General features: G+C 51.0%; 1 protein-coding gene across 2 annotated transcripts in view; it reads left to right on the top strand.

The window, feature by feature from the left end:
- Positions 1-11,027, top strand: part of LOC140415180 (exostosin-1-like) — a 510,761-nt gene extending 499,734 nt beyond the window's left edge. For both annotated transcript variants that reach the window (XM_072501034.1, XM_072501033.1), the window contains one exon: positions 9,996-11,027. In XM_072501034.1, the coding sequence (XP_072357135.1) occupies positions 9,996-10,181 (186 nt within the window). In that variant the 3' untranslated portion in view covers positions 10,182-11,027. The remainder of the gene's footprint in view (positions 1-9,995) is intronic.
- Positions 11,028-25,411: the final 14,384 nt, after the last annotated feature.

Here is a 25,411-nt window from a genome sequence, read left to right as displayed (position 1 = left end):
CCTGGAACTCCTCCCTGACACCTCCGGGACTGCAGCGATTCAGGAGGGCAACTCCCCACCACCTTCTGAAGGGCAACTGGGGTTGGGCAATAAATGCTGGCCTAAACAGTGACGCATTCATCCCGGAAATGATTTTTTAAAATTGCATGCGGGAGAGGGGGAGTGGGAGTGGTTTGGGGGAGCTGACGGGTCAGTTTCAATCCTTCCAGAGACAGAAATAAATATTGGTGTTGGTCCTGCGGGGGTTGCCCTTGTTCTGCTTATCGCAGCCCAGGCAGGTAGATGCTGAAGAAGGCAGCAAGGTCGTTACAGCCTGTAGGCGGCACCACATGTACTGAGGGAGGAACACACTCCCAGAGGTGCCATCTTACAGGTGACACATTTAAGGAAGGCTCGATTTGCCCTCTCCAGTAAAAGTTCCCAGAGTACTAATTCAGCAGGAAAAACTGCATGGTGAGAGGGAATGGGGGCGAGATAGGCTTTGCCTTCCCAGGCAAGCTTTCTCTTGTTACCCAGTCCAGCAGTAAGAAAGGCCACTTCGCATTGTGGGCGACACGGTGGCACAGTGGTTTGAACTGCTGTTTCACAGCACCAGGGACCTCGGTTCAATTCTGATCTTGGGTGACTGTCTATGTGGAGGTTGCATGTTCTCCCCGTGTGTGCGTGGGTTTCCTCCTGGGCCTCCGGTTTCCTCCCACAGTCCAAAGATTTGCAGGTTAAGTGGATTGGCCATGCTAAATTGTCCCTTAGTGTCCAATGAGTTGGTGGAGTTATGAGGTTGCGGGGATGGGATGGGGGAGTGGATGCTCTTTCAGAGGGTCGGTGCGGACTCAATGGGCTGAATGGCATCCTTCTGTGCCATAGGGATTATATGATTTTTATGATTGCCACTTTAAGGGTTCAGTATTTCGCCACTAGCCTTCTCTGGTGAGATCAAGTGTATGGAATCTGTTTTCAAGACGGTACTTGCTCATTCATTCTATTCCCTTCACAGCTGGAAGTAGGATTGATTTCTGGTTCGATTGGATAGGCAGACCTGTGAGATTTAGACACCATCATTCATGGGTTGAACTAACACTGACATGAAGCAATCAATGATGTGCCTACTGTGGACGGAAAGTTTAGTAATCATACTACCGTCCCTTGTTGTTGATATATTATTGATTAACTCCTGCTGAATAATTTAGCGGCTGTAATTCTAGTAATGACTAAAGTAAATGAATTCCAAAATCCTGTGCCCTTAGCATAAACAACTTGGACCCAAATGGTGGAATTTATTCAATACGACAAATATTTGCTGTGATGCCTAGTCATAGAATTTTATTTAAGCGCTACCTGTTTTTAATTATTTGCTGTTTCATAAGGCCGATTATTTCTCAGCAGCACATTGATGTGCTTTGCAGGAACACTGAATAATTAGAAGCTCAAAAAAAAAACACCAGGTCAGAATGTGCTGGAGTAAGACACCAACTGGCGAGAGACCTTCTGCTCGATTGGAATTGCCCGATAGCCCGGTTGGAAGTGTGAACTGAAAACAGTACAGTGAGGGCCATCAGAGTTTACTTGCCAACCAATCAGCACTCTCTTCTCATGCAGTATAAATTGTTGTGCCATTTGAAATTTGATATTCTTGCATCTCTGATCTGATGAGTACAAGATAAAAAGCTTCGACAGCATGACACTTTTTCACCGAAACTCAAGTTCTTAAAATTCAACAGGGATGCTAAAGACGAGAGATCTTGAGTGGGATTCTCCAGTCTGCCAGCCACATTTTGTAGACGGCCAATGGGGTTCCCCATTGTGGCCACTCCACGCTGTCGGGAAACACGAGGGCGTGGGTGCGCTGCCGGTGGATGGGAGGATCCCGCCGACGGAGAAGTCCGCTGAATGTTTGTATGAAGCAAACAGGGGAGCAGCGAGCAAGATCTGGAGATTCTCAACTCGCACCATTTCTCTTAATCCCCCTGAAGTTTCTGGATAATATCAGAATGAACACTGGCGTGCACTGCTGTCACACCAATACTTTTCTAGCATCTGTTATCTCCACAGATGCTGACTGACCTGCTAAATGTTTCCAGCATTTTCTGCGTTTTGTTTCAGGTTTCCAGCATCTGCAGTATATCTTTTGGTAAGTTCGAGTTAATATGATCCAGTAGTGAATCAACTAAATTTCTTCAGAATCTATTTATAAAGTGTTTCTATGAACAGGAGGAAGCAGAGTTCATGACAAAAACTGCAACAACATCACCCAATAAAAACTGATTTCTCCAGCAAAATGCAGTGAGTGGAGCATGGTCACATAATAAACGTTATGTGCATAAGACCAATCCCAGTCACTTACATCGGTGGGATCTCCAGACATGATTGATGAGAGAATAACACAATCATCTCCATTATGATCAGGAATAGTAGTGCCCACTATGTTCAGCCTCTAGAACGATAGGTCATTGGATAAGAGGTAGGAATTTAAAATGGAATCGAGGAGAAACAACTTTTCCTAAAGGGTTGTGAATCTGTGGAATTCGCTACCCAGAGTGCGGTGGATGCTGGAACAGCTCATTTAAGAAGGAGTTAGATTGTTAATTGGGCATGGGCAGGATCATAAAATTTACAGTGCAGAAGGAGACCATTTGGCCTATTGAGTCTGCACCTGCCCTTGAAAAGAGCAGCCGACGGTTGAGTAGGTTCTTTGGGGTAGAGGACAGATGTGGGAGGTGCTCAGGGAGCCCGGCGAACCATATCCATATGTTTTGGTCATGCCCGGCACTGGAGGGGTTCTGGAGAGGAGTGGCGGGAGCAATATCTCAGGTGGTGAAAGTCCGGGTCAAGCCAAGCTGGGGGCTAGCAATATTTGGAGTAGTGGACGAGCCGGGAGTGCAGGAGGCGAAAGAGGCCGGCATTCTGGCCTTTGCGTCCCGAGTAGCCCGGCGAAGGATCTTGCTAATGTGGAAGGAGGCGAAGCTCCCCAGCCTGGAGGCCTGGATAAATGATATGGCTGGGTTCATAAAGTTGGAGAGGATTAAGTTCGCCTTGAGAGGGTCTGCGCAGGGGTTCTACAGGCGGTGGCAACCGTTCCTAGACTATCTCGCGGAGCGTTAGGGGAAGGTCGGTCAGCAGCAGCAGCAACCTTGGGGGGTGGGGGGTGGAGGGGACATCCTGGGAGGGGGGGGGGAAGGGGGGACTGCCTGGGAGGGTGGATGAGCAAGAGATAACATGAAGGGTTGGGGAAACTGGCACGTACGGGTGAGGGCCAGTGTACAAAGCTGTGTAAATATATCATTTTGCCATGTATATATCTTGCTCTGCGCAATTTCTCATTTTTTTTTGTTACGAGGGGGGGGGGTTATTGTTTGTAAGGGAGAAAAATTGTGTTAAAAAACTTTAATAGGACTTCCGGGTGCAGCGATAACCAGCTAAGTCGCACGTTTCGGCAGCTCCCGGTGGAAAGGACTTTTGGGCTCTTAATAGGAGCCCCAACGGCAATTTTAACGGCTAAAAACACTGTGCGGTAAACCAGAAGCGAATCCCCCCTGGACACGGATGGAAAAAGGAGAGGAAAGTGGCCGGATTGTAGTGGATCCTCTAGAGCAGCGGCCAGGAAGGCAGGCACAAAGCAAGATGGCGTCGGAAGGAGGCAGTTTAATATGGGGCCCTGACAAACAAGAGTTCCTGCGGCGTTGCGTGGAAGAACTTAAAAAGGAGATGAAGAAGGAGCTGTTGGCCCCGATATTACAGGCAATTGAAGGGCTAAAGGAGGAGCAAAAGACCCAGGAGCAGGAGCTTCGGGTCGTGAAGGCAAAGGCTGCTGAGAATGAGGACGACATACAGGGCCTGGTGGTGAAGACAGAGATGCACGAGGCACAACACAAAAGGTGTGTGGAAAGGCTGGAGGTGCTGGAGAATAATGCGAGGAGGAAGAATTTAAGGATTCTTGGTCTTCCCGAAGGTGCAGAAGGGGCGGACGTCGGGGCATATGTGAGCACGGTGCTGCACGCGTTAATGGGATCGGAGGCCCCGACGGGCCCGTTGGAGGTGGAGGGAGCCTATCGAGTTATGGCGCGAAGACCGAGGGCTGGAGAAATTCCTCGAGCCATAGTGGTGAGATTTCTCCGATATAAGGACAGAGAGATGGTCCTCAGATGGGCAAAGAAAACTCGGAGCAGTAGGTGGGAGAACGCGGTGATCCGCGTATATCAAGATTGGAGTGCGGAGGTGGCGAGAAGGAGGGCAAGCTTTAATCGGGCCAAGGCGGTGCTGCACAAAAGGAAGGTTAAATTTGGAATGCTGCAGCCGGCAAGACTGTGGGTCACACATCAAGGGAAACACCACTACTTTGAAACGGCAGAAGAGGCGTGGACATTTATTGTCAAGGAGAAACTGGAATATGCGGGCTAGAAAAAGAACGTTTGGGACAAAGTGGTGGGGTGAATATGTGGGGTGAAGAGGGGGAAAAGGGGGAAGAGATGATTTCCCAAGTTGTTAATCCCGCGACCCTGTAACTTTTCTCTCTTCCCCATGTCGTGTGGGAGGGGGGGAGGGAGGAGGAGGAGCCGGCCATTGGGGGCGGGACCAAAAGGGAAGCGCGGGCTTTGTTCCCGCGCTATGGTAATCATGGCGGGAACAGGGAAGCAGGAAGGAGGGGGCCTCGCACAGTGGGAGCCGAGGTCACGGGGGGAAGCCGAGGTCGGCCAGAGTTTGCTGACTTCTGGGAGCAACATGGGGGGTGCAATTACGCTAGTGAGGGATCTAGCGGGGGGGGGGGGGGGGGGGGGTTAACTGGGTTGCTGCTGCTGGGGAGAAGGGGGAGCTGGTATGGGGTGTGGTGGTCGGGGCAGGGGGGGCGCCGCCTGGGGGGGATACAGCTACGTGGGAACCGGGTGAGGAGCTGGATTGAAAAAGGAGATGGCTAGTCGACAAGGGGGGGGGGGTAAAGAGCCCCCCAACCCAGCTGATCACGTGGAATGTGAGAGGGCTGAACGGGCCGATAAAGAGGGCACGGGCACTCGCACACCTAAAGAAACTTAAGGCAGATGTGGTTATGCTGCAGGAGACGCATCTGAAACTGATAGACCAGGTCAGACTACGCAAAGGATGGGTGGGGCAGGTGTTTCATTCGGGGCTAGACGCAAAAAACAGGGGGGTGGCTATACTAGTGGGGAAGCGGGTAATGTTTGAGGCAAAGACCATAGTGGTGGATAGTGGGGGCAGATACGTGATGGTGAGTGGCAAATTGCAAGGGGAGGCGGTGGTCTTAGTGAACGTATATGCCCCGAACTGGGATGATGCCAACTTTATGAGGCGTATGTTAGGACGTATCCCGGACCTAGAGGTGGGGAAGTTGGTAATGGGTGGAGATTTTAATACGGTGCTGGACCCAGGGCTGGACAGATCGAGGTCCAGGACCGGAAGGAGGCCGGCTGCAGCTAGGGTGCTTAAAGACTTTATGGAGCAGATGGGAGGAGTAGACCCCTGGAGATTTAGTAGACCTAGGAGTAAGGAGTTTTCGTTTTTCTCCTATGTCCACAAAGTTTATTCACGGATAGACTTTTTTGTTTTGGGAAGGGCACTGATCCCGAAGGTGACGGGGACGGAGTACACGGCTATAGCTAGTTCAGATCACGCTCCACATTGGGTGGACCTGGAGATAGGGGAGGAAAAAGAACAGCGTCCACCCTGGAGAATGGACATGGGATTATTGGCAGATGAGGGGGTGTGCTTAAGGGTGTGGGGGTGTATTGAAAGGTACTTAGAACTCAATGATAATGGGGAGGTTCAGGTGGGAGTGGTCTGGGAGGCGCTGAAGGCAGTGGTTAGAGGGGAGCTGATATCTATTAGGGCACATAAAGGAAAGCAGGAGGGTAGGGAACGGGAACGGTTGTTGAAAGAACTTCTGAGGGTGGACAGACAATATGCGGAGGCACCGGAGGAGGGACTGTATAGGGAAAGGCAAAGGCTACATGTAGAATTTGACTTGTTGACTACGGGTAATGCAGAGGCACAATGGAGGAAGGCACAGGGTGTACAGTACGAATATGGGGAGAAGGCGAGCAGGTTGCTGGCCCACCAACTGAGGAAAAGGGGAGCAGCGAGGGAGATGGAGGGGTGAGAGATGAGGAGGGAGAGATGGAGCGGGGAGCGGAGAGAGTGAATGGAGTGTTCAAGGCATTTTATGAAAGATTATATGAAGCTCAGCCCCCGGATGGGAAGAAAAGAATGATGTGCTTTCTGGATCAGCTGGAATTTCATAAGGTGGAGGAGCAGGAGAGGGCGGGACTGGGAGCACAGATTGAGACGGAGGAAGTAGTGAAAGGGATTGGGAGCATGCAGGTGGGGAAGGCCCCGGGACCAGACGGATTCCCAGTTGAATTCTATAGGAAATATATGGACTTGCTGGCCCCGCTACTGATGAGAACCTTTAATGAGGCGAGGGAAAGGGGGCAGCTGCCCCCGACTATGTCAGAGGCAACGATATCGCTCTTCCTAAAGAAGGAAAAAGACCCGCTGCAATGCGGGTCCTATAGGCCTATTTCCCTACTGAATGTGGACGCTAAGATTCTGGCCAAAGTAATGGCAACGAGGATAGAGGATTGTGTCCCGGGGGTGGTTCATGAGGACCAAACTGGGTTTGTGAAGGGGAGACAGCTGAATACAAATATACGGAGGCTGCTAGGGGTAATGATGATGCCCCCACCAGAGGGGGAAGCGGAGATAGTGGTGGCGATGGATGCCGAGAAAGCATTTGATAGAGCGGAGTGGGATTATTTGTGGGAGGTGTTGAGGAGATTTGGCTTTGGAGATGGGTATATCAGATGGGTACAGTTGCTGTACAGGGCCCCGATGGCGAGTGTGGTCACGAATGGACGGGGGTCTGATTATTTCCGGCTCCATAGAGGGACGAGGCAGGGATGTCCTCTGTCCCCGTTATTGTTTGCACTGGCGATTGAGCCCCTGGCCATAGCATTGAGGGGTTCCAGGAAGTGGAGGGGAGTACTCAGGGGAGGAGAAGAACACCGGGTATCTCTGTATGCGGATGATTTGTTGCTATATGTGGCGGACCAGGCGGAGGGGATGCCAGAGATAATGTGGATACTTGGGGAGTTTGGGGATTTTTCAGGGTATAAATTGAACATGGGGAAAAGTGAGTTATTTGTGGTGCATCCATGGGAGCAGAGCAGAGAAATAGAGGATTTACCGTTGAGGAAGGTAACAAGGGACTTTCGGTACTTGGGGATCCAGATAGCCAAGAATTGGGGTACATTACATAGGTTAAATTTAACGCGGTTGGTGGAACAGGTGGAGGAGGACTTTAAGAGATGGGACATGGTGTCCCTGTCACTGGCAGGGGGGGTGCAGGCGGTTAAAATGGTGGTCCTCCCGTGATTCCTTTTTGTGTTTCAGTGCCTCCCGGTGGTGGTCACGAAGGCTTTTTTCAAAAGAATTGAGAAGAGTATTATGAGTTTTGTGTGGGCCGGGAAGACCCCGAGAGTGAGGAGGGGATTTTTGCAGCGTAGTAGGGACAGGGGGGGGCTGGCACTACCGAGCTAAGTGAGTACTACTGGGCCGCCAATATTTCAATGGTGTGTAAGTGGATGGGAGAAGAGGAGGGAGCGGCGTGGAAGAGATTGGAGAGGGCGTCCTGCAGTGGGACTAGCCTACAAGCTATGGTGACGGCACCGTTGCCCTTCTCACCGAAGAAATACACCACAAGCCCGGTGATGGTGGCTACATTGAAAATTTGGGGGCAGTGGAGACGGCATAGGGGAAGGACGGGAGCCTCGGTGCGGTCCCCGATAAGAAATAACCATAGGTTTGTTCCAGGGAGAATGGATGGGGGATTTGGAGCATGGCAAAGAGCAGGGGTAGCACAATTGAGAGATCTGTTCGTAGACGGGACGTTTGCGAGTCTGGGAGCGCTGACGGAAAAATATGGGTTGCCCCAAGGGAATGCATTTCGGTATATGCAACTGAGGGCTTTTGCGAGGCAACAGGTGAGGGAATTCCCGCAGCTCCCGACGCAGGAGATTCAAGATAGAGTGATCTCAGGGACATGGGTGGGGGATGGTAAGGTGTCGGACATATATAGGAAAATGAGGGACGAGGGGGAGATCATGGTAGATGAGCTGAAAGGGAAATGGGAAGAAGAGCTGGGGGAGGAGATTGAGGAGGGGCTGTGGGCTGATGCCCTACGTAGGGTAAACTCATCGTCCTCGTGTGCCAGGCTAAGCCTGATACAATTTAAGGTGTTACACAGGGCGCATATGACTGGAGCACGGCTCAGTAAATTTTTGGTGGTAGAGGATAGGTGTGCGAGATGCTCGAGAAGCCCAGCGAATCATACCCACATGTTCTGGTCATGCCCGGCACTACAGGGGTTTTGGGTGGGGGTGGCAAAGGTGCTTTCGAAGGTGGTGGGGGTCCAGGTCGAACCAAGCTGGGGGTTGGCTATATTTGGAGTTGCAGAAGAGCCGGGAGTGCAGGAGGCAAAAGAGGCTGATGTCTTGGTCTTTGCGTCCCTAGTAGCCCGGCGCAGGATATTGTTAATGTGGAAGGAAGCCAAACCCCCGGGTGTGGAGACCTGGATAAACGACATGGCAGGGTTTATAAAGTTAGAACGGATTAAGTTCGTACTAAGGGGTTCGGCTCAAGGGTTCACCAGGCGGTGGCAACCATTCGTCGACTACCTCACAGAAAGATAGAGGGAATGGAAAAGAAGAAGACAACAGCAGCAACCCAGGGGGGGGGGGGGGGGAATCGGACGGACTCTCAGGGATGTTATTGTATATGTATAGGCACTTGTTATAGGTAATGTATATTGGACTGTTGGATTGTATCTTTGGAGAGTATTTATTTTTGACCAGACAGTTGTCATTTAGTTTGATTTTTGTTTCTGTTCATATATTATTTATTTATTTGTTTAAAACTGGCCACTGTTATTTATATTGCTTTATTGTTGTGTAAAAGAAACACTACGTACTGTTATGTTTGGCCAAAAAATCTTGAATAAAATATATATATTTTTTAAAACTTTAATAAATATATTTGAAAAAAAAGAAAAGAGCAGCCGACTTAAGCCCACACCTCCACCCTATCCCCGTAACCCAGTAACCCTACCTAACCTTTTGGACACTAAGGGACAATTTAGCATTGCCAATCCACCTAACCTGCACACCTTGGGACTATGGGACAAAACCAGAGCACCCGGAGGGAACCCACGCAGACACGGGAGGAAATGCAAAATTCCACACAGTCATCCAAGGTCAGAATCGAACCCTGGAGCTGTGAGGAGGCAGTGCCACCATACCGCCCAACAGTGAAGGCCAGGATGAGATCAGCCATGAGTGAATGGCGGAGCAGACACAATGGCCAAATGGCCTAATTCTGCTCCTGAACGTATATATTAATGGATGCCCTGTGTTGTTGGCCATTGAGTCAGAAGATGCACTCTATCTGTTTGCCATCTTCAAGGAGGGATGACATCGACATGTGCAGCCCTCTCCTTGTTAAAAATAAAATGGAGATCTCCAGTCTGTTCGTGCTTCATTACCCAAACTGTCAGGAAGCTACCATCCCTTCCTACCTCTCTTCCAACCCCCTCCCAACTAACATTGCCAATTGTGTCGTGAACTGCTGTCCCCTACACCTCCCCACCCCCACCCCTGCTGTCCAGTATCCTTTTTTCCATCTACTTGCACCAAAATATTTTACAACTTATGGTCAAAAATGATCAAAGAAAATGGAGTACGGGGGAGGGAAATCACATTTGTTTTCACATCCCTTTTATTTTATTTTCTCCCATGCTCGCTCAGTACCAAAGTGTTGGGGATTACCTCTTTTAGCAACCCTGCCTTAGCTCTGAACTCAAACTGATTGATTCAAAGCTGGATCTTAAGTGGTTATATAATTAAAGCTGTATAATCCTGCGACAAAGCAGAGGTTTTTTTTTAACTGAATTACTTTCCAATTCTGACTTGATTGTTTTTTTCCTGATCACACAGGGGTCAAAGAGCACTCTCTGGGCCAATCCAGATCATTTCACACAGAGACAAAACTGCATTAACACATTTGCCAGCTGGTTTGGCTCCATGCCCCTCGTACAGTCACAGCTACGCCTTGACCCCGTCCTGTTTAAGGATCAAGTCTCCATCCTTCGGAAAAGGTACCGTGATATTGAGAGACCTTGAAGACGGCTCTGAACAGTCACTCTCTATAGGCGTGGCCAAGAGACACCACAGGGTCAAAGGTCTTCTCAGAAGAACACAAGACAAGTAAGAACAGATCAAGGCTCTACGGGCTCTCCTTAAAACTTTTAGACAATCTTCCGCAAAGCCTAAAAGAAGAGGCCAACTGACTTTATTTTTTAAATCACTGTTATTTACTACAACACAATCCATGTGGAACTAATACAAACATGAACTATCTCTTAACTGGAGCAATTTGGAAGACATTCAGAGAGGTGGCCCATACCCTCCTAGAGCTGGTTATGCAATAAATTCACATCAGAAGACAGACTATGCTTAAGCTAATTCTAATAAAGTGACCCAGTTCTTCTCGGATGCTTATATTATACTTACTTTTTATGAAAGACTGACTGTTAGTATGCCTGTACTATAAATGGATCATAATCCAATCATGCTATGAATTGAGAGTACTCCAGGGTAAATGAGGAAACTTGGTAAACACACAATATTCAAGATTGCATTATTTTTGTTGTCAACCTAAGAAGTCTGTTACAATCAACTGATGTAAAAATTGGGTGCCAACAGGTGAGTGCCAGGGCCTGAATAACATTCCTTTGCGCAGGAGTCTTCATTCTGGACCAGTGTTGTTGGATATAGATGCTATAAAAAGAAGAGGTTTCTCTACTGTTGTCGTATCACAGTCTGTCCAGCACAGACCAGTTTACATGAAGATTCAGTGAATTGGTTTTAATGGCAAATTGTTCACGGTTCTAAAAAAATGCGGTTCAAAATGAAAGATGCGTGTTGCTATCCACAGGATTATGTTGTATTAAATTACATTTTGTCCAATGGTGTCGCATTGCATTGAATAATTTTGCAGAGGCCTTTCCAATCTACCTCAGGAACAAGCAGTCTTAGACTCAACAGAGCCCAGAAGGAGGCCATTTAATCCACCATATCAATGCCGACTCTTGAAAAGAGCTATCCAATAGTTGCCAGTCCCCCATAGCCCTGCAGTTATTTTTTCCTTCAGGTACATATCAAACATATTCAATGTAAACCTTCAAAAGGACATATCAAATCAAATTATTTTGAAAATTGTTTCCTTCCACCACCTTTTGAGGCAATGCATTCCAGATCATTATCACTGGATGTGTTGAAAGACAAATCACATCTCTCCCCTGGTTCTTTTGCCAATTACCACAATATAGCCAATTAGCCCCGTAAGAGAAAAACGTAACAGCTTTGGAATTCCATTGTGTAAATTAAGTATGTTGAACACTTAATGTGCTTGTGTGGAATTACATTGACCACTGTTTCAGCTGAATTTATTTCATTAAAATAAACTGGCTAATTCTGTTTAAAATAGCAAAGATACACAATGCATTGAGTGTTCATACAGTAATGTTTGGGGCAGTGTAAATTCAGGGCCAATGACTGAGTTACATTCCTTAAGTGTTTTTTACAGATTACAGAATTTACAGTGCAGAAGGAGGCCATTCGGCCCATCGAGTCTGCACCGGCTCTTGGAAAGAGCACCCTACCCAAGGGTTGTTTGGGTCAATTGCCTTTTTTTGAAGACAGTTACTGCCTGTTGACAGGGCCGGTGGGCAAGCCATAATTTACAGCCTGAATGCCTGAGGCTGCATTTATCGCAATCAAAAACTCTTCACCAGGCTTGGGAGCCACGCAAGAACTGTTCCTTTTTTTTTCATTCTGATGCACTATCAATTACTATAAAGACGAGAGGAGTGAATAATCAAGGCTTTATTGAGCAAAGATGTCTGGCCTCCTGTAGCTGCTGCCAGAATGGGAGCAGCTCCGGTGTGCGCACACATTTATACGCCGCCTACTGGGCGGAGCCAGCAGGCAGGGATTTACCCCCATACCTCTAATACAGGAGCCATACCGTAATACATCTAATATACATCTAATACAGTTAGTGGTGACTACCACACATTCATTCACTGGACATTGCTAGCAAGGCCAGAATTTATTGCCCATCCCTAATTGGCTTTGCCACCTTCTTCAACACAATTGAGTGGCATGCTTGGCTTTTTGCAGAGGGCAGTTAAGAGTTAATCACTTTACCCTCCCTTTGAATGAAGGAATGAAATATTACGCTCAAGCCATCAGGGATTATCCCTCAGAAATTTCCATCTAAATATCTATCGCTTACAACATGTTCAGGCTTACCTACAACAATAATCTAATTACATCAGGCATTTGCAATCACACTCTCACACTCATCCACCTCACAGTTCTCCACACACAGACACTATTGTATTCAATCATTTAAAAACATTTTTTTTAAATTACTTTTTCTGAGTTACAAGCCAGGGCTCGAGTGTGGACAGGGGCGAACCCCTAATCCAGCTCCTCGCCTGCTCCAAAAACAAAATGGGGCAGCACGGTAGCATTGTGGATAGCACAAATGCTTCACAGCTCCAGGGTCCCAGGTTCGATTCCGGCTTGGGTCACTGTCTGTGCGACAGTCTGCACATCCTCCCCGTGTGTGCGTGGGTTTCCTCCGGGTGCTCCGGTTTCCTCCCACAGTCCAAAGATGTGCGGGTTAGGTGGATTGGCCATGCTAAATTGCCCATAGTGTCCAAAATTGCCCTTAGTGTAGGGTGGGGTTACTGGGTTATGGGGATAGGGTGGAGGTGTGGACCTTGGGTAGGGTGCTCTTTCCAAGAGCCGGTGCAGACTCGATGGGCCGAATGGCCTCCTTCTGCACTGTAAATTCTATGGTAAAATTCAAATTGAATCCAATTGAATCTTGAATCACAAGAGGGACATACCAGATCTGAGCCAAAAGGCAGAGCAGATACCAGATCTGAGCCAAAAGGCCAAGAAGCGATATTGTATTCAATCATAACCCTTTGCAAACAGTTAATACTCCATGGACATGCTCACAATCCTCCATGCACAAATTTGCACGTACACTCACTATACACATAACTCTCCACTAACACAAACACAGAGCATGGGATTTTCCAGTCCACCCCAAAGGTTCGTTGATTTTGGGCACAAATTTGCAGTCTGGTGGCGGACAGAACCGGAAAGTCCTGCCCAAAGATAAAAGTTTTCACATATTAACAAATGTACATTCAGACAAACACCACATTCACTCAATCGTACATGCAAACAAGCTCCCACACATTAGCCGGAATCTTCCGTCCTGGAGTCTAGGTTTAGTGGTAGGTGTGGAAGGGGGATTTATATCTGCTGGGGATGTGGAATTGCTGAACTCGTAATTTTCAACTTTTCAGTTCATTACATATGTGTTCTCAAGGTGCTCATCAATTCTCATGGCGGAGGCAGGCAGGAAGTCACCATCTCTGCCATTTCCTCATGTGTCCAAGGTCCAGGCATCATTTATAAAGGGCATTAGGATAGAGGCACTGTCCTTCCCCGGATATCCCACATTGTCCCTCCCCGGACATCCTGCACCATCCCTCCCCAGACATCCTGCACTGTCCCTCCCCAGACATCCTGCACCGTCCCTCCCTGGACATCCTGCACCATCCCTCCCCGGACAACCTGCACCGTGTCTCCCCAGACATCCTGCACCATCCCTCCCCAGACATCCTGCACCGTCCCTCCCCAGACATCCTGCACCATCCCCCCTCGGACATTCTGCACCATCCCTCCCCAGACATCCTGCACCGTCCCTCCCTGGACATCCTGCACCATCCCTCCCCGGACAACCTGCACCGTGTCTCCCCAGATATCCTGCACCATCCCTCCCCAGACATCCTGCACCGTCCCTCCCCAGACATACTGCAGCGTCCCTCCCCAGACATCCTGCACCATCCCTCCCCAGACATCCTGCACCGTCCCTCCCCGGACATCCTGCACCGCCCCTCCCCGGACATCCTGCACCATCCCTCCCCGGACATCCTGCACCATCCCTCCCCGGACATCCTGCACCGCCCCTCCCCGGACATCCTGCACCGCCCCTCCCCGGACATCCTGCACCATCCCTCCCCGGACATCCTGCACCATCCCTCCCCGGACATCCTGCACCATCCCTCCCCGGACATCCTGCACCGTCCCTTTCCAAATATCCTGCACCGTCCCTTCCACCTTTGCCCGTCCCCTCCTCCACTATTTCCCGCTAATCCTTCCTCCTTCCCTGGTCATCCTCCACACAACTTGTGCTGCCCCCACCCGGCTGGAATTTCCAGACGCTCCCTAAAGAGGACAATACAGCGGCAACTCGCCATTAACCATGGAAGAAATCACCTCCTCAGCTATGCACCGATTTTGTACAGTCATGAAAGTAAATTCTAATTTCTTGCCGGCGGGGAACTTAAATTGTCAGCGGACCTTAATTCCAATGAGGTGGACATTTAATGAGCATGCACAACATGCTAATGTATACAAAAGAGCAAACCACATCGTACGGTTGCGTAAAATGCTACATAAATGCAAGCTGAATAAATGCGCTGGCTTAGTGGTATTGTCACTGGACTAGTAATCCAGAGACCCAGGATAAAGCTCTGGATACCCGAGTTTCAATCCCACCATGCCAGATGGTGAAATTTGAATTCAATTAAAATGTGGAATTAAAAGTCTCACAATGCCCATTAAACCATTGTCAATGGTTGTAAAAAAAACTCTAGTTCACAAATGTCATTTAGAGAAGGAAACTTTCTGGCCTACACATGGTTCCAGGCCCGCAATGTGGTTGATTCTGAAATGGCCTAGCAAGCCACTCAGTTCAAGGGCAATGCATGAATTTTTTCAAAGGTTCTTTTTTATGGCCTTTCTCTCATTTTCATCCAAAGAAGAATTTTGGATTCAAACATTTGTTGGGAATTAAGGATTCTATTGAGGCAGGAGGCACTGGGAGCATTAACTTTCATTCAAAATGTCTCTGATGTGAATGCAGACATAGACAGGGTGGCCTTTCGACAGGTCGGTGCAGACTCGATGAGCCGAATAGCCTCCTTCTTCACCGTGGGGATTCTATGATTCTACATTGTGAACGTTTAACCACTGACATGATACATTAACAACGGGGTGACACGGTGACGCAGTGGTTAGCACTGCTACCAACGGACCCAGGTTTGTTCCCAGCCCCGGGTCACTGTCTGTGTGGACTTTGCACATCCCATGTCTGCGTGGGTCTCACCCCCCCCCCCACAACTCAAAGATGTGCAGGTTAGGTGGATTGGCCAGGCAATTTAGGGGCAATTTAGCCCCATAATTGGAAATAAATATTGGGTTCTGTGAATTTTTTTTAATGACACATTAACAACAGAGTAAGGCAACAGCTCAGCTCCACCTAGTGGGTGGACGTATAGGGCGCGATTTAATGGCCGCATCGCGAGATTGTGACAAGGCCATTAAATCACGGGAGATGTTAAAATCGAGAAGCGTGCCGGGCGCCGATCTGTTTGCAATCGAACCGGCCTGCTCCCATTGGCGAAATCAGGATCTCGCCTGAGCATGGTGAGAAATAATAATTACCACTTAAGCTGCATCTCCATACAAATGACAGAAGCGACCCCCTATCTAATGGCCTCCCGTGATCTAACAGCCTCCCCAGCAAGTGGTCATGCGTGCGCCGATTAGTACTCCTTTTTAAAAACGTGAAGCTAGCAGAACGACTGCTGCAGGGACCCGAGGAGGTGAGTGGCCATCTTCACTCACAGGCGAAGAGCCCTGGGGCACTGTGGTTGCTGTCCCGGTACTCAGAGGAGGGTGGGGGAGCCTCCGGGGGCTTAGCCTTGGTCAGGGGTGGGAGGAGGGGGCTTGCGGAGCACGGGGCGGAGGCCGCACTTGGCCTGGGCTGGGCTCGGGAGGGGGGGTGGGGGTGGGGTGGGGGGTAGGGGCAAGTAGGTCAATGTCTCAGTGTCCACGGACCCACCATGCCAACCCCTGGACCGTGTGTTCCCGTTCCGGTGCAACACCAGCCCCTGCCTGCCCCACAGCTCACCCACAATTCCCACTGATCAGAGAGGCCTCTGGCCACATGGCTGTAGGCTATTGCTAATAGGGAATTGGCAATCGTTGTTAAGTGAGCACTTCACACATCCCAAGTGGATCCCATTGGGTAGGCGTGCCATGTAACATGTGGGAGTCATTGCCTCGCATCCCAATGAGATCGTGATGCCTGAACACTGCGCTTGGACACTACAGGAAGCAGCACGGTAGCATTGTGGATAGCACAATTGCTTCACAGCTCCAGGGTCCCAGGTTCGATTCCGGCTTGGGTCACTGTCTGTGCGGAGTCTGCACATCCTCCCCGTTTGTGCATGGGTTTCCTCCGGGTGCTCCGGTTTCCTCCCACAGTCCAAAGATGTGCAGGTCAGGTGGATTGGCCATGATAAATTGCCCTTAAGTGTCCAAAATTGCCCTTAGTGTTGGGTGGGGTTACTGGGTTATGGGGATAGGGAGGAGGTGTTGACCTTGGGTGGGGTGCTCTTTCCAAGAGCCGGTGCAGACTGGATGGGCCGAATGGCCTCCTTCTGCACTGTAAATTCTATCTATGAAACACCAAAGATGCAGCGGACAACATTTGAATACCCAGGGGCTGGGCCACAGCATCGGGGACATTACAACCAGAGGGTAGGTGAGTGCATCAGGGAGGGGACCAGTGCCCGGTCCAGGTAATATTGCGTGCAGGCGTCTGGTGTACTGGGTGTGGGGTCCGGTGAGTAGGAGCCCCTGCTGCAGCCGGAAATGCGTGGGCAGGGCGTACCGGAGTGGGGGAAAGCAATGGGGAGACTGATGGGTCCCGGGGTGGAAGACATCACGAGTTGTTGGTTTCACACCCTCTCCCATATCCTTACAGATATTTCACGGGATGGACGATATCTTGGACACCATGGAACTTGCGCTAGTGGTGGAAGGCCAGGCGACAGACGCCGGAGACGGCCCCTGTGCAGGGTCCCGCCCACACCCTGAGGACCCGGCCGCCCATCAGGCCAGGGAGGCATCCAGAGGGGCCAAGGTGTACAGGTGTCACTGCTCTTTTGAACAGATGACGGATAGCGTGTACCACAGGAGGCTCCGCCTGAACAAGGGGACGGTGGGCATATGTGCCATGTCCTTGAGGACTTGGCACCACATCGAGGCGGAGGATGCTTGCTCCCGGTGGCAGTGAAGGTCATTGCAGCCATGAACCTCTCTACCTCAGGATCATTCCAGGGCGCGAGTGACATCTCACAAGCTGCAGCCCAAAATCCACTGTGAGGTCACCGATGCCCATTTTGCCCGGGCAGAGAACTATATAAACTTTTTTTAAAAATATATTTTATTCAAATTTTTTTGGCCAAACAAAACAATACAAAGGTTTTCCTTTTTACAACAATAAAACAGTATAAATAACAGTGGCCGTTTTTAACAAATAAATAAATAATATATAAACTAAATGGCAACTGCCATATCAAAAATAATAACTCTCCTAAAATAAAATCAAACAATCCAATATACATAGCCTAATACAAATATCTATACAAAAACACCCCTGAGGACCCGCCCGGGGCTCCCCCCCAACCCTCCCCCCTCCCCCCTCCCCCCTGGGTTGCTGCTGTTACCTTCCCATTTCCTTTATCGTTCTGCGAGGTAGTCAATGAACGGTTGCCACCGCCTGGTGAACCCTTGAGCCGAACCCCTTAGTGCGAACTTTATCCGTTCTAGTTTTATAAACCCTGCCATGTCATTTATCCAGGTCTCCACGCCTGGGGGTTTGGCTTCCTTCCGCAGAAGCAATATCCTTCGCCGGGCTACGAGAGACGCAGAGACCAAGACATCAGCCTCTTTTGCCTCCTGCACTCCCGGCTCTTCTGCAACTCCAAATATAGCCAACCCCCAGCCTGGCTCGACCTGGACCCCCACCACCTTCGAAAGCACCTTTGCCACCCCCACCCAGAACCCCTGCAGTGCCGGACATGACCAAAACATGTGGGTGTGGTTTGCTGGGCTTCTCGAGCATCTCCCACACCTATCCTCTACCACCAAAAATTTACTGAGCCTTGCTCCGGTCATATGCACCCTGTGTAAAACCTTGAATTGTATCAGGCTTAGCCTGGCGCACGAGGACGACGAGTTTACCCTACATAGGGCATCAGCCCACAGCCCCTCCTCAATCTCTTCCCCCAGCTCATCTTCCCATTTCCCCTTCAGCTCATCCACCATGATCTCCCCCTCGTCCCTCATTTCCCTGTATATATCCGACACCCTACCATCCCCCACCCATGTCCCTGAGATCACCCTATCTTGAATCTCCTGCATCGGGAGCTGCGGGAATTCCCTCACCTGCTGCCTCGCAAAAGCCCTCAGTTGCATGTATCGAAATTCATTCCCTTTGGGCGACCCATATTTTTCCGTCAGCGCTCCCAGACTCGCAAACGTCCCGTCTACGAACAGATCTCTCAGCTGCACAACCCCAGCTCTCTGCCATGCTCCAAATCCCCCATCCATTCTCCCCGGGACAAACCTATGGTTATTTCTTATCGGGACCGCACCGAGGCTCCCGTCCTTCCCCTATGTCGTCTCCACTGCCCCAAAATTTTTAGTGTTGCCACCACCACTGGACTTGTGGTGTATTTCTTCGGGGAGAACGGCAACGGCGCCGTCACCAGTGCTTGTAGGCTGGTTCCTTTGCAGGACGCCATCTCCAATCTCTTCCACGCCGCTCCCTCCCCTTCTCCCATCCACTTACATACCATTGAGATATTGGCGGCCCAGTAGTATTCACTTAGGCTCGGTAGTGCCAGCCCCCCCCTATCCCTGCTACCCTGCAAGCACCCCCTCCTCACTCTCAGGGTCTTCCCGGCCCACACAAAACTTATGACACTTTTCTCAATTCTCTTGAAAAAAGCCTTCGTGACCATCACCGGAAGGCACTGAAACACAAAAAGGAATCTCGGGAGGACTACCATTTTGACCGCCTGCACCCTACCCACCAGTGACAGGGGCACCATGGCCCATCTCTTGAAATCCTCCTCCATCTGTTCCACCAATCTTGTTAAATTAAGCCTATGTAAGGTTCCCCAACTCCTGGCTATCTGAATCCCGAAGTACCGGAAATCTCTTGTTACCTTCCTCAGCGGTAAGTCATCTATTCCCCTGCTCTGCTCCCCCGGATGCACCACAAACAACTCACTCTTCCCCATATTCAATTTGTACCCCGAAAATTCCCCAAACTCCCTGAGTGTCTGCATTATCTCAGGCATCCCCTCCACTGGGTCCACAACATACAGCAATAAATCATCTGCATACAGGGTACCCGGTGCTCTTCTCCTCCCCTGAGTACTCCCCTCCACTTCCTGGAGCCCCTCAGTGCTATAGCCAGGGGCTCAATCGCCAATGCAAACAGTAACGGAGACAGGGGACACCCCTGCCTCGTCCCTCTATGAAGACGGAAGTAGTCAGACCTCTGTGTGTTCGTGACCACGCTCGCCACCGGGGCCCTATACAGCAGCTGTACCCAACCGATATACCCTTCTCCAAAACCAAATCTCCTCATCACCTCCCACAGATAATCCCACTCCACTCTGTCGAATGCTTTCTCGGCGTCCATCGCCACCACTATCTCCGCCTCCCCCTCTGGTGGGGGCATCATCATTACCCCTAGCAACCTCCGTATGTTCGTGTTCAGCTGTCTCCCCTTAACGAACCCAGTTTGATCCTCGTGGACCACCCCCGGGACACAGTCCTCTATCCTCGTCGCCATCACCTTAGCCAGGAGTTAGCATCTACATTTAAAAGGGAAATGGGCCTGTAGGACCCACACTGCAGCGGGTCTTTTTCCTTCTTCAAAAGGAACAATATCGTTGCCTCCGACATAGTCGGGGGCAGCTGCCCCCTTTCCCTGGCCTCATTAAAGGTTCTCGTCAAAAGCGGGGCCAGTAGGTCCATATACTTCCTATAAAATTCCACCGGGAATCCGTCCGGTCCCGGGGCCTTCCCCACCTGCATGCTCCCAATCCTTTTTACCACCTCCTCCATCTCAATCTCTGCTCCCAGTCCCGCCCTCTCCTGCTCCTCCACCTTAGGGAGGTGATCCAGATGATCCAGGAAATGCATCATTCCCTCCTTCCCTTCCGGGGGCTGAGCCTTATATAACCTCTCATAAAATGCCTTGAACACCCCGTTCACTCTCTCCGCTCCCCGTTCCATCTCTCCCTCCTCATCTCTCACTCCACCTATCTCCCTCGCTGCTCCCCTCTTCCTCAATTGGTGGGCCAGTAGCCGACTCGCCTTCTCTCCATACTCATACTGTACACCCTGTGCCCTCCTCCACTGTGCCTCTGCCTTACCCGTGGTCAGCAGGTCAAATTCCACATGTAGCCTTTGTCTTTCCCTGTACAGTCCCTCCTCCGGTGCCTCCGCATATTGCCTGTCCACCCTCAGAAGTTCTTTCAGCAATCACTCCCTTTCTTTACCCGCTTGTTTCCCTTTATGTGCCCTTATAGATATCAGTTCCCCTCTAACCACTGCCTTCAACGCCTCCCAGACCACTCCCACCTGAACCTCTCCATTGTCATTAAGCTCCAAGTACCTTTCGATGCACCCCCTCACCCTTAAACATACCCCCTCATCCGCCAATAAGCCCATATCCATTCTCCAGAGTGGGTGCTGTTCTTTTTCCTCTCCTACATCCAGGTCTACCCAATGTGGAGCGTGGTCCGAAATGGCTATGGCCGTATATTCCGTCCCTGTCACCTTCGGAATCAGTGCCCTTCCCAAGACAAAAAAGTCTATCCGTGAGTATACTTTGTGAACATGGGAGAAAAATGAGAACTCCTTACTCCTAGGCCTAATAAATCTCCAGGGGTCTACCCCTCCCATCTGTTCCATGAAGTCCTTGAGTACGCTGGCCGCTGCCGGCCTCCTCCTGGTCCTGGACCTCGACCGGTCCAGCCCTGGATCAAGCACCGTATTGAAGTCTCCCCCATTACCAACTTTCCCGCCTCCAGGTCCGGGATACGTCCCAACATACGCCTCATAAAATTTGCATCATCCCAGTTCGGGGCGTATACGTTCACCAGAACCACCGCCTCCCCTTGCAATCTGCCACTCACCATCACATATCTACCCCCACTATCCGCCACTATGGTCTTTGCCTCAAACAGTACCCGTTTCCCCACTAAAATAGCCACCCCCCTGTTCTTCGCATCTAAACCCGAATTAAACACCTGCCCCACCCATCCTTTACGTAGTCTGACCTGGTCTATCAGTTTCAGATGCGTCTCCTGCAACATAACCACATCTGCCTTTAATTTCTTTAGGTGTGCGAGTACCCATGCCCTTTTAATCGGCCCGTTCAGCCCTCTCACGTTCCACGTGATCAGCCGGGTTGGGGGGGCTCTTTACCCCCCCCCCCCTTGTCGACTAGCCATCCCCTTTTTTAACGCAGCTCCTCACCCGGTTCCCACGTACCCGTATATCCTCCCGACGGCGCTCTCCCGACTCGACCACCCCATCCCATAACAGCTCCCCCTTCTCCTTAGCAGCAGCAACCCAGTTAACCCCCCCTCCACCCCCCTCCGCTAGATCCCCCTCTAGCGTAGTTGCACCCCCCATGTTGCTCCCAGAAGTCAGCGAACTCTGGCTGACCTCGACTTCCCCCCTTGTCCTCGGCCCCCACTTTGCGAGGCCCCCTCCTTCCTGCGTCCCTGTTCCCGCCATAATTACCATAGCGCAGGAACAAAGCCCGCGTTTCCCACTCAGCCCCGCCCCTAATGGCTGGCGCCCACAGTTCCTCATACTCCCCCCCCTCCCCCAACATGGGGAAGAGAGAAAAGTTACAGGATCGCAAAATTAACAAATTGAAAAAAAAAACATCCCCCCCCCCTTTATCTCGCCCCACATAATCACCCCACCACTTTGTCCCAAAAGTTCTTTCTCTCGCCAGACTATTCCAGCTTCTCGTCCACAATGAATGTCCACGCCTCTTCTGCCGTCTCAAAGTAGTGGTGCTTCCCTTGGTGTGTGACCCACAATCTCGCCGGTTGCAACATTCCAAACTGGACCTTCGTTTTGTGAAGCACCGCCTTAGCCCGATTAAAACTTGCCCTCCTTCTCGCCACCTCCGCACTCCAGTCCTGGTATACGCGGATCACCGCGTTCTCCCACCTACAGCTCCGAGTTTTCTTCGCCCATCTGAGGACCGTCTCTCTGTCATTATAGCGGAGAAACCTCACCACTATAGCTCGGGGTATTTCTCCAGCCTTCGGTCTTCGTGCCAGAACTCGATAAGCTCCCTCCACCTCCAAAGGGCCCGTCGGGGCCTCCGATCCCATTAGCGAGTGAAGCATCGTGCTCACATATGTCCCGACGTCCGCCCCTTCTGCGCCTTTGGGAAGACCCAGAACTCTTAGATTCTTCCTCCTCGAGTTATTCTCCAGTGCTTCCAACCTTTCCACACACCTTTTGTGCTGTGCCTCGTGCGTCTCTGCCTTCACCACCAGGCCCTGTACTTCATCGTCGCTTTCTGCAGCCTTTGCCTTCACGACCCGAAGCTCCAGCTCTTGGGTCCTCTGCTCCTCCTTTAGCCCTTCAATCGCCTGTAATATCGGGGCCAACAGCTCCTTCTTCAACTCCTTTTTCAGCTCTTCCACACAGCGCCGCAAGAACTCCTGTTGGTCCGGGCCCCATAACAAGCGGCCACCTTCCGACGCCATCTTGCTTTGAGCTTCCCTTCCTTGCCGCTGCTCCAGAGGATCCTCCGCAATCCGGCCGCTATCCTCTCCCTTATCCATGTGTGTCCGGGGGGGATTCCCTTCTGGTTTACCGCACAGTGTTTTTGGCCATTTAAATTGCCGTTGGGGCTCCTATTAAGAGCCCAAAAGTCCGTTCCAATGGGAGCTGCCGAAACGTGCAACTTAGCTGGTCATCGCCGCACCCGGAAGTCAACTATATAAACTTTGACATGAACCAAGCCCATCAAGATGCCCGGGCGGCAGGATTCTCCCCCATTGCCGGGGTGCCCCAGGTACAGGGACTAATAGATGGCAGGCATATCGCCTTGCGCGCACCAGGCCATCTGGGAATGCCCTATGTCAACCGGAAGGGTTTCCACTCCTGAACATCCAGCTCGTGTGTGACCACCACACGAAGATCATGCCTGTGTGTGCATGCTTTCCAGGGTGTGTGCACAACAGTTCCACCCTGGGCCATTCAGACATCCGCTGGCTCTTCCAGGACCACCCCAGGATAGCCGGTTGGCTCTTGGGAGTTAAACGGTACCCCCTGCAGACCTGGCTAATGATGCTAGTACAAAGGCTGGTGACCGATGCAGAGGCCTGATACAACAAGGCCCATGTGGCCACCGGGGTGTCATTGAGCGGTGCATCGGTCTGCTCAAAATGCGGTTCCTATGCCTCATCCATTCTGGTGCTGCCCCCTGGAGGGTTGCCTGTTTTGTGGTGGTCTGTTGTGTCCTCCACAATCTGGCACAGCAGCAGGGTGACGTGCTGAAGGTGGAGGGAGAGGAATATGTGGTCACCTTCAATGAGAAGGACGAAGATGAGGAGGTGCCGGACCAGGATGGATGGGAGGACAAGCCCGGGTGATGGCACCGCAGGACTAGCAGGAGGATGGACGACAGGCGTAAGTGGTGAATGTCCGGAATGCCCGGAGGGCCAGGGTGACCATCGTCCTTTCCCACCTTACATAGGACATGGCCCCGTCTGTCATTCCTCCTCTCCCGCCCCCATCCCTCTGTCTCCGCACTCGGGATCTACACGGCTCGCAACGCCTTGCGAGATTCAATGCAAACTTCGAGACCTGGCAAGGGGAATCCCACCCACAATGAGTGGGATCACGGTTTAGCAAATCTGCATATTAGAGTGAGGCAGTAAGCCTTACTCTAGTGTGCAGATTCCCAAAGTACCTGAGGCTTTGGGGTTTAATCCTTTTGCTTCAGAGATCGCAGGTGAGCACTGTTTGATACTCATCCCCACAAATGGGCACCAGACAGAACGGCACAGAATGTGTGGGGGTCTCCAAGGTGATTGGAGGCCCCAAGCTGCATGTCTTTTGGGCAAGGTGGTGCCCTGGCACTGCTGACACTTCTAGGGCACTGCTGAGTATCCTCATAGTGCCAGCCTGGCACCCTGGTAGTGCCAGCCTGACATCCTGGCAGGGCCACCTGGGTGCCAGCTGACACTGCCAAGGTGTCCAGATGGCAATGGCAGGGGCACTACCATAGTGCCAGGTTGGCACCGCCAAGCTTGCATTTTTTGTGGATGCGTAATTCGGCCGAGGTTGCCTGGTGTTATTGTTGCGCGTGCTGGGGGGGGGGGGGGGGGGGAGGTGGGCAGGGAACTGCCCCCTCCCATAGTGCATTTGGGCTGGAGGGAAGTCGGGGATTCCTTTGGGCGCCAGCTAGCGGAGCTCCCCATTGTAAAAAACGGGGTTGTGTGCGGCCTTGGCCGTCCTTCCCTGTTCAGGCCCCTTATTCAACATGATGTGGAGATGTCGGCATTGGATTGGGATGGGTACAGTAAGAAGTCTTACAACACCAGTTTAAAGTCCAACAGGTTTGTTTGGAATCACTAGCTGTCAGAGTGCAGCTCCTTCAGCAGGTGTGTGAAGAGGTGGGTTCCACAAACATATATATAGTCAAGGTCGATGATGCTTTGAATGCGGGTTTTTGCAGGTAAAGGACCTGTAAAGACTTAATTACCTGCAAAAACCCGCATCCAATGTATCATTTTGCATCATTGTCTATATATGTGTTTGTGGAACCCACCTCGTCACTCACCTGAGGAAGGAGCTGAGCTCTGACTTCTAGTGATTCAAAACAAACCTGTTGGACTTTAACCTGCTGTTGTAAAACGTCTTATTCAACATGAGTCGCGTTGAGTAGACATGTGTTTCCCGGCACTGTGAGTGCTGGGAAACACATGGCTAAATGCACTCGCTCAGGGACCGTACCCTTTTGGAAAGATTGTGCCCTTTAGGTTAGGCAGCATGGTCGATGCAGGCTTGGAGGGCTGAAGGGCCTGTTCCAGTGCTGTACTTTTCTTTTGTTCTTTGTTCTTTGTCATCTGGGTGGCGGCCGGTGAATCCTCACCTCTGTGCCGTGCGCCGACCTCTATGGTGGGTGAGGGGGGAGGCGGGTGTCCGGTGAAAACTCACCTGAGCGGTCCGGTGGAGGTCGTTGACCTTCATGCGGCACTGGGTGCCGGTCTTCCTGGTCACGCTCCCTGAGCTGACGGCCGCTGCCACACCTAGACTGCATGTCTGCTCTGTGGCTGATATTCCTG

The sequence above is a fragment of the Scyliorhinus torazame genome, chromosome 1 (genome assembly GCF_047496885.1).
Source record: "Scyliorhinus torazame isolate Kashiwa2021f chromosome 1, sScyTor2.1, whole genome shotgun sequence".
Classification (NCBI taxonomy): domain Eukaryota; kingdom Metazoa; phylum Chordata; class Chondrichthyes; order Carcharhiniformes; family Scyliorhinidae; genus Scyliorhinus; species Scyliorhinus torazame.
The sequence above is the reverse complement of the archived record's forward strand: the minus strand, read 5'-3'. Positions and strand labels throughout refer to the sequence as shown.